This window comes from Colletotrichum navitas, assembly GCF_030913465.1.
Source record: "Colletotrichum navitas strain CBS 125086 chromosome Unknown LY79scaffold_136, whole genome shotgun sequence".
NCBI lineage: Eukaryota > Fungi > Ascomycota > Sordariomycetes > Glomerellales > Glomerellaceae > Colletotrichum > Colletotrichum navitas.
The window spans coordinates 46,447-63,136 of record NW_026850682.1 but is presented as its reverse complement, the minus strand read 5'-3'; the positions used below and the strand labels follow the sequence as shown (position 1 = coordinate 63,136).

At 49.5% G+C, this 16,690-nt stretch overlaps 5 protein-coding genes across 5 annotated transcripts; 1 reads left to right on the top strand and 4 right to left on the bottom strand.

Annotated features, from left to right (window-relative positions):
• Positions 1-38: 38 nt before the first annotated feature.
• Positions 39-1,538, bottom strand: LY79DRAFT_571974 (putative mitochondrial carrier protein). The gene is made up of 3 exons (XM_060559303.1): positions 1,102-1,538; positions 369-1,041; positions 39-311 (listed from the first exon to the last, which is right to left on the bottom strand). Exons 1-3 carry the CDS (start codon positions 1,319-1,321, stop codon positions 257-259), a joined length of 948 nt encoding a protein of 315 aa, XP_060407668.1. The 5' UTR covers positions 1,322-1,538; the 3' UTR covers positions 39-256.
• Positions 1,539-2,653: 1,115 nt separating this feature from the next.
• LY79DRAFT_674676 (cytochrome P450) lies at positions 2,654-3,744 on the bottom strand (the record flags this gene model as incomplete). The annotated part of the gene is made up of 3 exons (XM_060564339.1): positions 2,654-2,947; positions 3,038-3,054; positions 3,141-3,744. The coding sequence occupies 3 exons, from the start codon at positions 3,742-3,744 to the stop codon at positions 2,654-2,656; spliced, it is 915 nt and encodes a 304-aa protein (XP_060407667.1).
• A 392-nt stretch (positions 3,745-4,136) lies between these two features.
• Positions 4,137-6,123, bottom strand: LY79DRAFT_619029 (cystathionine beta-synthase). The gene is made up of 2 exons (XM_060562033.1): positions 5,594-6,123; positions 4,137-5,523 (listed from the first exon to the last, which is right to left on the bottom strand). The coding sequence occupies exons 1-2, from the start codon at positions 5,857-5,859 to the stop codon at positions 4,203-4,205; spliced, it is 1,587 nt and encodes a 528-aa protein (XP_060407666.1). The 5' UTR covers positions 5,860-6,123; the 3' UTR covers positions 4,137-4,202.
• A 3,681-nt stretch (positions 6,124-9,804) lies between these two features.
• LY79DRAFT_87012 (uncharacterized protein) lies at positions 9,805-11,168 on the bottom strand. The gene is made up of 2 exons (XM_060565180.1): positions 10,492-11,168; positions 9,805-10,439 (listed from the first exon to the last, which is right to left on the bottom strand). Exons 1-2 carry the CDS (start codon positions 11,051-11,053, stop codon positions 10,117-10,119), a joined length of 885 nt encoding a protein of 294 aa, XP_060407665.1. The 5' UTR covers positions 11,054-11,168; the 3' UTR covers positions 9,805-10,116.
• Positions 11,169-13,691: 2,523 nt separating this feature from the next.
• On the top strand, positions 13,692-14,975 carry LY79DRAFT_528705 (histidine phosphatase superfamily; the record flags this gene model as incomplete). The annotated part of the gene is made up of 1 exon (XM_060556052.1): positions 13,692-14,975. A coding segment is annotated over one exon (1,284 nt), but the record flags the coding sequence as incomplete, so codon positions are not given.
• Between the last annotated feature and the right edge of the window lie 1,715 nt (positions 14,976-16,690).

Sequence of the window (16,690 nt, the reverse complement as noted above, 5' to 3'; positions counted from 1 at the left end):
CTAATACACATTGGTAAGATACGCAGAAACAACATAGTCCATGCTAAACGCATAGGCTTACTGCCTAGTATATTCTATATTCGTTCTTATGGGTAGGGTTACATACAAATGGGCCTTCTGAGATGCCTTGACGACAGGAAACCAAAAAGACTTGTCATTTTAACCTGGCTAGAACGAGAGCGGGAAGTAGATTCCGTTAAGGCAACGTGGTAAATCCAACATCACCCCTCCTCCCCGATATCAGAAACGCCGTCGCTTAATGCTTTGCAGTGACCGTATCGCCGGTCAGCTTCTCAACATACGTCTTGGCCCTATCACAGCATATGTTAGTAACTTGATCTCCTCCGTTCACCCAGAGCAAGACTCACATGTCACCCATGGCCACCATGCAGACCGTCTGCCACATACTCAGCCCGATGCGCGGGGTAACGCCGCGGTAAAGACCTTTGAGGCCATTGGTCTGGTAGATGTACTTGAAAGTGTTGCCCACCGTCATCTTCTTTGGGCGGTTGGGGTCTTCCTTCTTGCTCTGCATCTCAACACGGATGACCTCAATCGGCTGGTTCCAGGCTGAGAGGCCGCCGCCCAAAGCCGAGGCCGTGACTTTCTCAAAGGCGCTCAACTTCTCACCGCCATCCTTGTTGGTGACCTTGCGGATACCCTGCTCCGCAAGACGGCTGAGGCCGAAGCGCGCTCCCCAGTTGGTCATTTGGCGGATAGCGACAGCGTGAACACCCTTGTTGATGCCGCGGATGCCCTCTCGTCGAAAGATGTCCATAAAAGTGATCCAGATACCAGGGGCTTTCTGGCCTGACGCACTCATCTTGTGCTTGGTAATTTCGACTGTCTTCATGCAGGTACAGAAGCCCATGGTCGTGTATGCCTGCGACACACCGCCCACCACTCCGCCGATGATGCCGCCGCCGAACTCGCTGGCGCCCAGACTACGTGCGTAGTACTCGGCCTCGGAGGCAACGAAGAGCAGCACCGCGCCCTTGGTCGAAGCCTCTATCCAGGCCCACGGAATGAGACCCTGGTAAACTGGACGGATTCTCTTTCTTTTAGATCAGCAGGCGGTGATGCGGGAGAGAAGACACGTACAGCCCAGGACCCCCCCGCGGCTCCAGATGCGGCCCAAGGAGGTCGCGAACCCGTCGCCACGGTTGGCGGCCATGGTGGTCTTAATGACCTCCAGGGGCTGACCGAGGGTGGTGACCTCGAAGAGGTTGAGGCCGGCGCCGAGAAGCAGGTTGGAAAACTTGATGGGCTTCTTCTCCAGCTTCTGAGGCTGCGCCGGAACGGGGACGGTAGCGGCGGACATAGCTTGGCGGATCTTGCGCAGAAGGGGCCCTGACCAAGGGAAGAAAGATGATGCTTCTTGGTAGGCAAAAAGGGATTAGGGATGCACGTGGTTGAGTTGGAAAACAAAGTTGAAAGGATGGGTGTTTCCCCCCCTCCCTTTATCAAATCGAAGCGGAATTCCTAATCAGCGGTAAACAGATACATAAGAGATAGCTAGACGCGTATCTGCCGCCCCGGCAAGTTTCGGGTTACATTACCTTGGTTTGCCTAGGTATTAACTAACCGGCGAAACCCCCTGCCTCCCCAACATCACTCTTCTTGGCTGCTCAACGCAATATTTGTCAGATATAATAAGGTGACATGGGATAAGATAAGATGTAACATAGGCTTCCAATAAGAGATAAGAAGAGCACAAGACAGAAAAGTATAATACGACAGTAATCATTGATACACAGGAACTTTTGACAATTAAGGGTCTCAAACACTACTAATTACCTATGCCTACGCCCAACGGCCATCTACACGACGCTGAACTCTTATTGACACGAGACCGCAGATAACTAGAGATCGGTGCTGTCTGAGATCAGAAGGGCCGTTGTTGGACGGTTGGACCAGTCTACCACCCTTGCCAGCACAACCCTTCTTAGCCGAAAGCACAGCACATGGCAGGGATTAGATCGCCCACTGCTTCCATTGTTGAAATGGTTGTGCAAGGTTCAGTGAGGGGGTTCCATCTAATATCCCAAAGAAGACCGGGGGGCGGAAGGGGGTTCTTCCCGGCGCAAGCGGCGCTCCCGGACCCCAATTAATCATCTCCGACGGACTTTTCGACTTCCATCTTCTCATTCCTTTTCTCCCCTCAACAAATCCGAAGAATCCCCTCCCGAGAAACCTTCGACCCCTGAGCCCCTGGCAAGGGTTTTTAGAGAGAAACAAGACCGATGCCACACTACATTCAGCCCTTTTGGTCTTGGTTGCAATCCGACGCCGCGGGATTTTGCCTCTTGTGGTTTTCTCCACGGCGATCTGCCAATCTGAATGTACAATGGACGACTACTTACTGGGTCGGTCAATGCACAAACCGGCGACCTGCGGTCACGGATGAATCCAGCACCGTGTAGGGTAAGCCAGCGGCGTCCAGAGACAGTCCGAGCACATGGTGGCATTCGGGAGAAGCTTAGAGAACGATAGGACAAGAGTTTTCTTTTACGGCCCTCCACGCTACCTAACCTTTGGGAGGTTTGTCGCTATGTTGTTAAATACAGCAACAACGACAACAACCTAGTTGATGAGGACCCAACACGGCGTAAACAGTCTTCTGAGCTCGGAGCTAAGCCGGCACAGCGGCAATCTAGACACCGTTCTTGTGGACAGGGCTGACACGAATGATTGGCACGTAAAAACTGTTGACATCCCGATTCTCGATGGCCTTGAATCGGCGGGCAAACCTCGCGATGCAGTAACTCGCCTCAACAGTGGCCATGGTCTGCGCGGGACAGCGTCTGGGACCACCTCCAAAAGGCATAAAACTCCAGGACGGAGATAGTTTATACCAGCGTTCCGGCTTGAACTCATCGGTGTCCTCGCCCAACAGGTCCTTGTCCCGGAACATGATTACCTTGTCGGCCCGCACAGCGTCGCCCTTCTTGATGCAAATCGGCGATTTTCAGTCCTTGCCACCGCCCAGCGGAAGTGTGCTATCTTGGAGGCACGTGCGAGTCTGGGTGAGGTTGACGGGATACAACCGGTGCGCTGCCCGTATTAGTATGCTGAGCTCTCGGCATTTTCTGTCCACCCTTCGGTGCGAGGAAGCCAACGAGGGCATGGCAACGACTTACTCTCGTTCAGCACGGCGTCGAGATATTTCGTCGACCTCAGGCGCTCGTATGTTAGAGGTGCGTCCGGGCCGTGAGACATCACCTCCTTCCGGACTTTGGCATAGATATCGGCGCGGCGACCAAGGTTGCAAAATACGTTCCTAATAAGAATGGCAGTTGTGTCGTTGTTGGGGGCGAACAGGACCAGCATCTCGGACCGGAGCCGCTCCCTGTCCTCGCCAAAGTGCGGGACCATGAACCAGAGCAGATCCTTCCTCTCGGGTGTCTCCTCGACGACAGCCGTCGATTCTTTCCCGCTGCTGGCGACCTCGGCTGCTACCTGCTTCCGGGCCAAGTCTCCATACGCCTTATCGATGTGGCGGTTGATATAGTCGTGCACGACGTCAATGGCGTCGTACCACGCCTTGTGCCGGAAGAGCCAGAGCAACCTGACCATCATCAGGCGGAAGCGTAGGCCGCGTAGCACATCCGTCATGGCCCAGGCAAGTTTGGCGCGCTGAGGATGCAGGAGACAGCCGATGGGCTCGCCGAACATGAATTGGGTGGACGTGTCGAGGAACTGGTACGGCTCGGTGCTGATGAGATGAATGTCCCCGGTTTCCATTCAAAAACGACGGAATCTGCTACCGTTTGAGGCCTGTCGTATTTCGGAATCCGCCTTCGAAGGTGAGGACGTTTCCATGACGGGGTATACCACGTGAAGGGCGTTCCTCCAGAGATCAAGAGGAGCAATGTCGTTAGAGCAGGTGATACTAACGTGAAGTGCAACAACCAATCGCATTGCGGCTTATTACACCAGGACTATATTGCCAACCGAGCCCAGTTGATGCGACCCAAGATTCGTGCCTGCCACCCTGCTATATGCCCGCTTCCAAACGCCGATGCCCCGGACCACCGCCTTCTCCGTGTAGTCTTGTGTTTTGCTTCGTCTGATCTTGTAGTAGTTTCTTATTTCCTCGTCTCTTTTTTGTATTCTCTATCCCAAAAAAAAAAAAAAAAAAAAAAAAAAAAAAAAGCCAATCCGTCATTTCTATTGGAATTTAGGAGGGAGGGAAATAGTGTTTAGGCCTTCTTCTTGACAACCCAAGTGAGCAAATCGACCTTGGTGACGACGGCCACCGGCTTGGACAGGCCGCTGGAGCCCTCGGCCTTCTCGGTGACGATGGCGGCGCTGTTCCACTCGAGGAACTTGCTGAGGACGGAGAGCGGGGTGTCGAGGGTGATCTCGACAAAATTGCGCTTCTTCTTCTTGGTCTTGTCGCCGCTCTCGCCGGCCTGCCTGGGGTCCGTGACGACCTCGTCGAGGCGGCCAAAGTCGAACATGACATCGCTGACGGGGCTGGAGGCGGTGGCGCGGCCCGAGGAGATGTAGCTGAGCAGGTTGCCGAGCGTCACCAAACCGACGAGCTTGTTGCCGGCGGCGGACAGGACGGGGAGCTGATCAAAGCCCTTGTCGCGCATGATCTCGGATGCCTCGGCGCAGGGGCTCGTGGCGGAGACGGACATGACGGGCTTCAGGCGCAGGGCCCGGATGGTGGCGCCCTCGTAGGGGTCGTTGCCGGCGGCGGCGCCGGCGGGCTTCTCGGCGGCAGTGTTGGTGGTGGCGTGGGAGTCGTGGCCGTTGACCTCGGGGAGGAGGTCGTTGGCGGCGAGCCAGTCGTCGTCGGCGAACTTGGAGAGGTAGCTGCGGATGCTGTCGGGCAGGACGACGACGACGGTGTGGCCCTTGCCGAGGCCGAGGTCCTTCACGGCGCGGATCATGGCGGCCATGGCGGAGCCGGAGCTGCCGCCGACGAGCAGACCTTCCTCGGCGATGAGGCGGCGGGCGAGCTGGAAGGACTCGCGGTCCTCGGTCTTGTACCACTTGTCGACGAGGGGTCGGTCGAGGACGTCGGGGATGAAGTCGTAGCCGATGCCCTCGACCTTGTAGGACTCGTTCTCGTGCTCCTTGTTGAGGGACTCGGGCAGGGCGAGGATACTACCGTGGGGGTCGGCGGCGATGACCTTGACGTCCTTGTTGTGCTTGCGCAGGCCGCGGGCGATGCCGGTGATGGTGCCACCGGTGCCGGCGCCGGCGACGACAGCATCGACGCGGCCGCCGGTCTGGGCCCAGATCTCCTCTGCGGTGCCGTACTCGTGGGCGAGGGGGTTGTCGAGGTTGCCGTACTGGTCGAGGATGTGGGCGTTGGGGATCTCCTTCTCGAGGCGGCGGGCGACGCCGATGTGCGACTCGGGGCTGTCCCATGCGGCCTGGGTGGGGGTACGGATGATGGTGGCGCCGAGGGCGCGGAGGACGGAGACCTTTTCGGCGGACATCTTTTCGGGGAGGGTGATGATGGTCTTGTAGCCCTTGATGGCGCCGACGAGGGCCAGGCCGATGCCGCTGTGTTGTGTCAGTTTCTTGCGCCAAAAAGATGTTTTAGGAAGACATGGGGGAAGAAGTGCGTGCGTACGTGTTGCCACTGGTGGGCTCGATGAGGGTGTCGCCGGGCTTGATGCGGCCGGTCCTCTCAGCCTCCTCGATCATGCGCAGGGCGATTCTGTCCTTGACGCTGCCGCCGGCGTTAAAGAGCTCGACCTTGGCGTAGACCTCGGCCTCGATGCCCAGGCTCTGGGGGATCTTGTTGAGGCGCACGAGGGGCGTGTTGCCAATAAGGTCGGTGGCCGACTGAGTGGTAACGGCCATCCGGGTGGCGTTAATGGACTTGATGTCGCCCATGGTTGCGTATGAATGACTGGGTTGGGATTGAGGAGTGTTCGTTGAGAGGAGTAGAGGGGAAAGGGTTGCAGGAAAGAGGGGGAGAGAGGCAGAGAGGGAGAGGGAGAGGGAGGGAGGGAGTGAGAGAAGGAGAAAAGACGTAAAACGGTCAGGCCACGGACGTCATGTAGTAGTCTATGCGGTGCGACGGGTGGAAAAAAGAGAAACACAATCCGCTAGGTGGGATGGTGTGAGAATTGGAAAAAATGACCCCGCCAACGCCGAAGATATCCGTCCCAAGGGAGCGCCCTTGTCCATACAGGTGTTCGCCCACTGAGGGGCAGCATACGGCGACAGACAGGGTCCGGGTCGCTTACCTAATACATACAAACGTAGTGTAACTTTGCAGGGTTTTATTTTACCGCCCCCAGTCCAAGACTTTAATGCCTAGCCAGGTTCCGAGGTAAGTTTGTTACAACCCCCACGCTGTTGCGTAAGAGCGAGTGTACCATGGTACCAATCGATATACGAGTAAGATATCCGCTCCTTAGCACACCGTAATGTGGTTCGTTGCCCCCGGTGAATTTTCTGTTGTTTTTTTCTCTTGTTCTATTCTTCCTTCTGGAATCTTTCCCTCCCCCTTCTCTCTACGCTGTACGGAGTACGGGGACATTGGCGGTCCAAATGTGGCATGGCCAATATACATAGACTGCCCCACTCGCATGGCAGCTACAGGAGACCATGGCTGAGCTTAAGGACTGATACGTCCTCAAACCAAGCCGAGCATGAGCTTTGCTCAGAGTGTCTCTAACGGATATGTATAGATTGCAGACCCCAGGCGTAGGCAGCAGTCTTGCAGGGATCTACAGACCATTTTATTACCATTATAAAATGCCAATATTGCCCGTCTCCTCTGCAACATTGTCGCACATATTTTCGCACAATCAGTCTGGCTGCAGTGTGTTCTTACAGTGCAGAAACAATCAGGCTATCGCTTCCCCGGTCCTCATTAGCGTACTTGCTCAATCTCCTAAGCTGATTAATACCTTTCCCCTTTCAAATGTCACTCGACAAGAAGTCAAAATAGAAAAAGCTTCTGGCTCAATTGAGAGAGCTCTCTCCAGATAATTCGGCTGAGGACATCATAACCTTATTATATGCCAGGCGCCGTGGCAACAAGAGACAGCCAAGTCGTATCTGCGGTAACCTCTTCTCGTATCATTACGCTTCAGACCAGAAAGTCAACTTAGGCAAAGAAGTCATCACAATCTCAGTCACCAACCTTGCCCATTTCCTGTCCAAGCATAACGTGTTAACGTTCACCCAAGATCTTTCCTGCTTCAAGAAGGCTAAGAAGTCTTTAAAGAATAAGGAGATTCCGCAATCGTGATCAGACTATCTCAGAGAATGGAGCAAGACAAGTGCAGCCTTAGGATTGGACTTCTTCTACTGTGGTACGTTTGACAAGAGCGGGTAACGTATCTCTCTGCTAATGACATAAATTTAGAAATTCGAGACGCACAGGCGAATCCAAGAAAGCGAGGAAATGACACCACAACCCCTCAACCAAAGAGGCAACGCGTAGTTCCACCGGGCGGTGATAATGACACCGTAGTTGTGAGTTGTCCGTCAACCGAAAAAGCTGGCGATCCTAGCCCAAACGCGGCTGAGCATTCAGACGAAGCTGGAACAAAATACGCTGGACGGCCCAGTTCCAATGGTTCTCTGACTATCTCGGCAAACGCGAAAACGAACAATGGGACAATAATAGATGTGCCTGGGCCGAGAGCTGTGTCCAACCAGCAGACTCAGCCCGTCATTCATTCTGCCCCCGCAGAAAGCAGCCAAACTCGCTCGGATGGCCACCAGAATCAGCCTGACGACAGCGCGGCTATGAGTTTGAAGGCTCAGAAGAAGATCATGACAGCAACCCTTTCCCGATGCTATGTGGCTGTTTACCACGTCCATATGTTTGCGGAATTCAAGTTCGCGGACGATGTCACTGAGAAAGTGGCGTCGCAAATCTAGTTATGGATATGAGCGATATGGAACTGACTAGCCAGAGGGAAGGACAGGTTGCTGACCAATGAGGCCCTACTGTTCAAATCATGGCCTTTGCTGATGGTGCTCTACCCCTTTATCCCTCAACCCATCCCTCTGTCGTATTTCCTATGAACTCCGCCAAAGACCCCTTCCATAAAGATGCCGTGCACTGACTGCACGTTCATCACTTTGACTTCTTATTTCGTTGTTGCGTGTCGGTTTCGGAGTTGATATCCTGCAGGTTGATGTAATTTCTTAGTGGTGATGAGCCGACTCTTTCCCCTGAATGTCCCCCCTGCGTTTTGTGTTTGCGTTGGAGAGTATATAAGGGCAGCAACACGCTAGACCTAGCCTAGGCGTCCGGCAGCCTCTACAGGGCATCTATAAGCATAGAAACGTACCTATACATAACATTAGACCACAAAAGCCTGCTTACCTGGGTCCACTTGGCCCTAGCCGACTCGCCCGACCCAACCCTGGGCAGGTTCTGGCTTAACATAATGAACAAGAAGCTCTTCCTTAACATCCTTTAGTAAAACGTCCATCCTATGCGCTATACTATAAGTAACACAAGAGATCTATAGGCGTTAAATATACTGGTAAAATAGCTTATAGATTACCTTAGAGAAGCGCTTATAGCTTTAATAAGGTATACGTTTAGTAGAGGACCTAGGAGGCTATACTAGAACAAGGACTATAGGTAGAAACACTAAGCCTATATAGCCAAGAGAGCAACTATAGTAAGACTTTACACTCTAGGAGTAGAATATTAGTAGGAGTAAAACAAGGAGGACACCCTAAAGTAGGACTTTCTTTATTAGCTATAGTGCTCTAAGGACGCTTACTAAAGAGGAAAGATTACTACAGCTTCTACTAGCAAAGACGTGTTTAAAATAGTTAGGTAGCATAAGGCTAAGGGATCCTTTTAGACCCCCCTACTCTAAGATAGGAGCAGTCTAACTACGCTTATCTTACATCCAAAGAAGAAGCAGGATCTATTCGCCTACGCTCTCCTTAGAAATACTGCTATCTCTACAGATATATTAGCAGTAGGCCTAGGACCTTACCTAGAGGCTATCAATCTTCTGTTCCTATATATTATAAAAGACAAGGTATAAACGTCTATTTTCTCTGCGGGAAGCACTACTCCTAGGTCTGATAGAATCATAACTGCTGTTCTTAAGACAGCATAGCCTATTATTAAGGACATCATCTTCTTGCTGACATATGGCGAAAGCAAGCATTGATTTTCTGCTAGGCTCTGCAAAGGGAGCCTCCCTTCTATGCGAATGGATGGAGGCGACTAATTTCTTCTCTGAAATCTGCCTGAGTCACTGGAACAATGAACAGGAACGTTAGGTGAAGACGGGGGCCTGTAAAATAGTTTAGACTAGGATAGACCATGTCGGCATTGCCCGGCACGTCCCTCTTCGCTCTGGACGTTAAATACATCATCATCATCATCATCATCATTGACAAAGAAGCTATACGAGCTACCTCTACGACCCTTGACCACCCGACTGATCACCGAGTGATCAACAGACTAGCAAGCCAGCATTACTGTTACCGAGTATCGACCTCAGCTATACTATTAGTGGAAACCCTACTGTCGGATTACTGACCGTAACATAGTGGTTGCTAACTAAGGACTGAGACAGGCTAACGGCGGTGTAGTGTTTGCAGGAACACCGGTCATAATGCGCGAACATGTCAATTGGCTAAAAAGAATTCCTGAAGAAGAGGATCTTGAGTAGTGTGAACTGAATTTATTTGTTGAATGTTGCAAATGTGCTGTGGTCGCGGTTGGGTAGGCAGCCCGCTTATGAAGCACGTTAAGACATGCCCTTAAACATACTAATAGTGTGCTAGACCTATTCACGCGTGGATTGTTAAGTTTTGTTGCCTTAGAGACCAAGAGGTAGTGTAGACTTTTATTAATTCTCTGAGAGAATCTAGCGATCTATTTAGAGAGTACGATGTATTAGATCTAGGTTCCTCTTGTAGACTTCCATCCTATTTTGTAGACTATAAGGTCCATTCAAACTTTTTAGATCTTGTAGATGGTGAGTCTTAACCCCGATGACGATTTAGAGGCTGTAAAGAATCTGCTGGAACGCAATCCCTCCCCAGTAATCAAACAGAACTCCTGCAGGCAGACGCCCATTCACCTGGCCGTCTTTTCAGCCAATGTTTTAATGCGTCAGACCATCCTCTCCGTCAGCAATGCCGAGCAGATCAAATGCCGAGTAATTGCTTGGCCTTGCCTACGAGGGGTGATCTCATATGGGCAAGACGGCTGACTACCAGTTGCCGCAATTTGATTGGTAATCTGGGCTTTGCAATAGTAACGGCGTCGGGCCGCTCTTTAATAATCCAGGAAATGTCTTGCATATCTGTTGCCTTGTTTCGGTGTGTATTGAGTAAGGTCTCAACCTTTGATTGAAAAATCTCGTCGAGACGTACAGCATATACTGAAGCTGACTTCTGATCGCTTGTTTGAAAATGAGTTTGTTGAACGATATCCTCTACTTTTGCCTTTTCCCAAACTTTTGAGAGACCTGAACTTTATAATTAGACCCATTAGAAGGTTAGACTGTGATGATTACGTACCTGGGATATTGAAATCCACCTGGAATATTTCATTCTTCCATTTATAGTAAGCTCGCATGTTTCTTGTCTTCGCGTACACCTCCTCTGAAGGAACAATGAAATTTGGGTCCGCCTTAAGCCGTTTTCTGAGTTCTTGGATACTTGTTTGAAGTAAAACATCAATGTCTGCTGTCTGACGATTAGGTTCCCCATAGGCTATTAGGGCCAAACCACCGAATATGCCCCACGGAATGTCCTCGCCAAGGACCCGTCCGATCACTTGTGTCATGTGTATGAGGTCATTAATATTCTTCGGGTGAGCCTCCGAGTTTGCCCGAAGCCGTATCCCTTCCTCTTCATCGTAGAAGCCTTTGGCGATATTCCGAGTAACTAGATGCCCCTGCTTGAAAATAGGCGATGGCTTTCTAGCACGGACTCCTTGGCCGACTTGCTTGGGCAGCAAAGACTTACAGCCTTGGAGTCCAATGCTAGATTGGTGGCATTGTCGTACTGGAACCGTAAGTCCTAGGGCTACAGCAGCTAGTAGCCACAAAGCAAAAAGGGGTTTAACAAAGAAACGCATAATGAGAGAGTGTAAAAACTAGCAGCTTAAGTAGTGAGAGAGTAGCTATAAGGGAACCAGTATGTAAAGCTTCAGCTTAGGATTGGGGCCATTTATATAAAAGTGATTAAGGTAACTAATAGTATATTAGTATACAAGTCTTCTCAACCGAATCGGCCTGTGCTGGTATGTTCCAACCCACATCTGCTCTCCGACCCACAAGTTATCTCCTACGCCCGAAAACGAGATAGACAAGTCAGCCCCACTAGGAGCTAAGAACACAGGCGGCACAGCCTTTGTACAAATGGAGTGACCAGGGTCGGTATTTCTATGTGTCATAGGCGGGAGGCCCGGTCCGTAAGAACTACCGCTTTGCCTAAGCAGGACTAACTGATTACACAAACAATATAAGCACACCACTAGAGGCCCACTAGGGGCCTGCTAACGCACTACCTTACTTAGAGCTTTACTCCAGCCAACAAGGGAGCTAAACTGTCACAATATATAAGCTACTATTACTGCCCACGTAACTAACGGTACCGTTTTATTACGTGACAGTTATAAGCCCAGCTCCTACCTGCTATATGCCATAATGTTATATGCGTTAATTTCAGTGCAGTAACTGGCTATAGATCTTAAGCACAGTAGGTTTAATTCCTATAAGGGTCAGTCCCCTGGTCAAAAATCCTACTAAAGTCTATATAGATCTTCACCACCTATGATTGGCGAGATGTACCTAACTAGGTTTTCATCAAAAGTGTGTTCAGATCGGACTTTCTAGGTCTAATCAGGGGTGTGTGTCACAATATATAAGATACTATTACTGCCTACGTAACTAACGGTACCGTTTTGTTACAGGACATAAACCTTGGCCGACCACACTTACATACATGGTGGTAGGGGCAAGTAAAAGCTCCTCGTGACGTTACGCCCCATAGCTGACATCGTTATTGAGGGGGAATATTCACCAACGGAGTAGGGGGGCAAACATTGGACACCTAACAGGGAGCTTTTACTTCGGCCTCATACCATAGTACCTAGATTAATTACTACTAGAATGGGCCATGGGCAGATGAGGACTATGGTAAAGTACGGTGACCCCCGGGGAGCGGGGGTTGCCTAACCTGACCTTATCAGGAGGTTTAAAAATAGGTCTACCTGAGTAACTTTCTAATTATCTGTTGACTGAGGGACTGGGTCTACTTAACAGAGAATTAACATAGAATAGGACTATCCCTTTAGTTGCGAAATGACCTCCTTATCCTCTGGGTGGACCTATTCCCACTTTTACCTCTTACTTTCGGAGATACATGATAATACATTGTTCTAGAATGTTATTTCATTAGTAACTACTACTAATTTCAACATTTTCACTAACATTGTTATTAGAACTACAATATCTTTTTACTTATATACCTCTATTTATAGTACTATTTACGTAAAGGTCTAGCAGGAGGACCTAACTATTACCTATCTAAATAAGTTCATCCTAGAGTAGTGTAATAACGCTCTTGTAAAGGACCTAATAGGGCTACTTAGACTATAATATACTGTTATATAAAGGTAGAGATTGCTAGTACCTTTGGCATAGGCAAAACGCTATACAAAAAGAAGTACCTTAAAACTATTAGCTTTTGGCGTTAATTACTGTGACCTAATTTGCTCCTACCCCTCACGGAGGATAATGAGGTCATTTTGTAACTAAAGGGATAGTCGGTAGCAGTTAACAGACAGACACTTTGTAGGTCAAACCTTAGCATCTCAGACTATCTCAAAGTACTAACCTACCTCCTCTTAAGTCACTTCTATTGTCCCTATACTACTAACTTCAAATCCTTAACTCCTAAGTTAAGAGACTTCAAGAGGTACTTTGATGACTCAAGTGCTGCCCTGCAAAGTGTCTGCCTGTTAACCGCTACCCAATAATTCAATCTGAATCTATTCAAAGTTGATTCTAGATTGATTCATAATATATTTCGAAAGGGTTGAGAAGAAATTCACCTACGCTTTGGCCATAGATATGCAAACTCGCACTCTTGTAAACGTCGCTTGGGGCCCGGAGGAGCCTGCTTTTGCTGAATACGCTGACTCCGTCCGTACTCACCGCCGAAGCGGCATTACCGAGGGAGCCTCGGGCCCCTCATGGATGTGGACCACCTGATACCTTAGAATCCCGACCTGCGAAGACGTGGTCCGGTGTTCATGGCGCTAGGTGGGGCTAGTAAGCCAGTGGGCGAATCTGTTAGCAGACTATCAGGCCGACCAGTGTATCCATCGGCATTGCCGGTATCACCAGTTGGCATGGTATTGTCCTGTGACAACTACTATGACCACTATCACGCCTCTTGAAGATATAAGACAGTGATATTCTTTCTTTAAGTAACTTTTTTCAACTTTCAGCTAATCAGATTATTGCTGCCTAATCGCTTAGACTGTATCTTCATTCTTCCCAATTCCCTATTCTGAATCTTTGCGCGATAGAGGCAGAATACAATCTTTATCTCCATTCTCCCTAATTCCTCATTCTAAATATCTCCGCTATGTACATAGTCCTCTTCCTTTGGTTAGCCGTTGGATTTACGTAAGTTATGCCCCAACATATAAGTCAAGCAATTAGACTTACAGTGTAACCAGATTCAGTAACGGCCAACCTCTTAACGAGCCCAAGTCCCACTTCTGGGACTGGTACAGCCCATACTACCCGGTGCCGTCAGAAATCGACCCTGCTGTACCTGCAGGCTGCAAGGTCACCTTCGTACAAGTTCTAAGCAGGCATGCTTCCAGATATCCCAAGCTACCTGAGATGGAACGTGCTAAGGCACTTCTCGCTCGTATTCGGTCCGAAGCCTCCGGTCATATCCGGCCTGGAGTCTCTAATCGCGATAGTCTGAAGATCCTGATGTCCAACGATTTGATACCCCACGAGTTTGAAAAGCTTACACCATATGGCAAGAAAGAAGCCATAGACTCTGGTAGATCGTTTTTTAAACGGTACCAGGCTCTTGCCGCTGACAACGACCCATTCATGAGAAGCATTGACGAGGACCGCGTGATTGAGACAGCCTCTCTTTGGAAGAAAGGATTCTATCAATCAAAGGGTCAGGACGACTCAAAATATCCAGACGACAGGCGCATGCAGATTATACCTACGACAAAAGGCTTCAACAATTCGCTACATTACGGTGGTTGTCCAGCTTTTGACAGGACTGTTTCTAAAATCCACACAGAAACGGCGATGCAGTGGATGAACCGAAATTTTAAGCTCATTATAGCGCGGCTAAACCGGGAGCTACCAGGGATACATCTCACACCTGCTGACGTCCAACGGTTAATGAGGCTATGTCCAACAAACACAGTAATCAACGGCATAGAGTCAAAAGTTTGTAAACTCTTTACAACAGAGGAGTTTCAGGACACTGAATATGGCAACACCATCGGCCAATATTATTCATGGGGTCCAGGTAACCCATTGGGTGTAACCCAAGGGGTGGGCTTTACTAATGAGCTTATTGCGCGGTTAACGGGGAAACCAGTAGTCGACCACACATCAACAAACACAACGCTTACTCAGGATCCAGCAACATTCCCACTTGACAAGAAGATATATGCTGACTTTTCCCGGAGTAACGTATTAGTATCTATATACAGTGCAATGGGGTTATTTGATGAATCACAGCCTCTAAGTAAGACAAAGATGACACCGCTAGCAAAATCCGGGGGTTTCACGATGAGTAGGCTGATTCCGTTTGGATCTCGCATGTATGTAGAGAAGCTCAAGTGTAGTGACGAAACGGAGGAGTTAGTCAGGGTGCTGATTAACAACCGGGTGATGCCGCTATCTAGGTGCGGCGTTGACAGACACGGCCGGTGCAAGCTGGGGAACTTTGTGGAAAGCTTGAGATTTGCAAGGACTGGGGGGGACTGGGATAGATGCTTTTCCTAGGCAGACTGGGATAAATGCTTTTCCTAGGTAATTAGGATGGGCAAGTAGCAGGGAATATGAGACTAGCAATTAGAAAGGCTTATTGTGCAGAGAGAGCTAGACACAAGTGCTAGGCAGTGTGCAAGTTACAAGCGGCCGGTCGCACGATGCAGGCACACTGGTGACTTATTTATTCGTGCTTATAATACACAGTAGAGCAGCTGAGCGAGACTAAAGGGAAGCTATTAAATGAGACTATTATGAACTATATTGTGACAGATCAATACACCCCATTAGGGTGGCCAAGCACCGATACCGTGTTAGCCTCTATAGGACGACTATAGCCTCTGTCTTTGTTATGTGCTTTACTGAAGAATGATCTAAAGAGGAGGAGCTCTACAACGGTACACTGCTTCGCAGTATCAAGTTAAGTTGAGTTGAGTTGTATTTCTGCTTGGATATAGCTGCTATGTTACTTCGTAGCCATGCCTGGTTGGCTGTGTTTGGCAGACAGCCTTCAAGTCTTAGGAGGAGAGCGGATTGGTACACAGTACGTAATACAATACTTGCAAAGCTAACGATTGGCCAAGGATCCTTTGCACCGGGAATTTTGCATGTAATGTAGAGTCAATATAACGAGATTATGCATTGCAAGAGTGAAAAGAGCAACGCTATGGAGCTGTTATTGATGACCAATTCTGGCTTGGGTTGAAGCTGTACTACTATGAGCAAGGGCCAATTCGCTGGATAAGTAAGCTAATACTGGCTTTGTTCCTCATGCACGCACTAGGCTCAAAACTACAAGACAGCAGAGTTAGATCTAGTATGTCTATCAATCTATAGACATAAATAGTTATAAACACATTATTCTAAATAAACTAAATATATTTATTGCCTCTGCTTAAAGTAGGCCTTATAGTTACAGCTACCTTCCTAGGGAAATTCGTCCCTGAATTTCTAGGTAGGTAAAAGTAAGTGGGCGTCCTCTGAAAGGCACACCAGCACCCCTAACCAGCCGGCTCGCTGGAGGCCTAGATCTATAGCCCTGTCCCTTCTTGGGCAGTTACAGCACTTATGCTCTCTGACTGGCTTCTTAGCCCTCTGGCTGGCAACAGCACTTACGCTCTTTCTGGCTGGCTTATTAGCCTGTTGGCTGGAAAACTCTGATCTGGCAGGCCTACTCAGGGCTAGCAGCACTTACGCTCTCTGGCTGGCTAGAGAATCTCCATGTGGGTCCCTGCTCTTGAGGGGCCCATATGCACAGTGGGACAGCCTGCCGATATGAAACGGCATATAGGTTCGGCAATGTAGCAGTAATGAGTGTGGACTGAGTTTAGGCTTCTGTGAGTAATGACTGTGATTTGTTATGTAAACGAGCGTATAACCCAGCAACCAGTGGCACAGTGAGACCGACTCTCGTGATTCTCCCTTGAAGACCTAGGTATACGGGCTGTATTCTCCATCAGCAATGGCCACCAGGTCAGTGGTACGAAGCTTACCGTCTGAGATGATGGAAGGAAGAGACACGGTGATTCGGTTGTAGGTGGTGTAAAGGCAGTGTGACGCCCACCGTCAATTAAGGCTATGTTGTGGAAATGGGATATTCAGATTTGCCGAGTTATCTCCTTGGTGTTCCTTAACACTGAGGTCATGACAGGTACAATGAAGTTGCTGGTTCGGGCTGGGCAGGAAATAGAGATCCACAAGCACAACTCGTAGATTATCTTATCATGTTG

Excerpts from the sequence above, each read along its gene's own strand:
- LY79DRAFT_87012 (XM_060565180.1), bottom strand. The coding sequence starts at position 11,053 with ATGCGTTTCTTTGTTAAACCCCTTTTTGCTTTGTGGCTACTAGCTGCT. Across the intron at positions 10,440-10,491 it reads GGTGGATTTCAATATCCCAG|GTCTCTCAAAAGTTTGGGAA; the intron begins GTACGTAATCAT and ends TATAAAGTTCAG.
- LY79DRAFT_619029 (XM_060562033.1), bottom strand. The coding sequence starts at position 5,859 with ATGGGCGACATCAAGTCCATTAACGCCACCCGGATGGCCGTTACCACT. Across the intron at positions 5,524-5,593 it reads GAGCCCACCAGTGGCAACAC|CGGCATCGGCCTGGCCCTCG; the intron begins GTACGCACGCAC and ends GACACAACACAG.
- LY79DRAFT_571974 (XM_060559303.1), bottom strand. The coding sequence starts at position 1,321 with ATGTCCGCCGCTACCGTCCCCGTTCCGGCGCAGCCTCAGAAGCTGGAG. Across the intron at positions 1,042-1,101 it reads CCGCGGGGGGGTCCTGGGCT|TTTACCAGGGTCTCATTCCG; the intron begins GTACGTGTCTTC and ends GAATCCGTCCAG. Across the intron at positions 312-368 it reads ATGGTGGCCATGGGTGACAT|GGCCAAGACGTATGTTGAGA; the intron begins GTGAGTCTTGCT and ends ATGCTGTGATAG.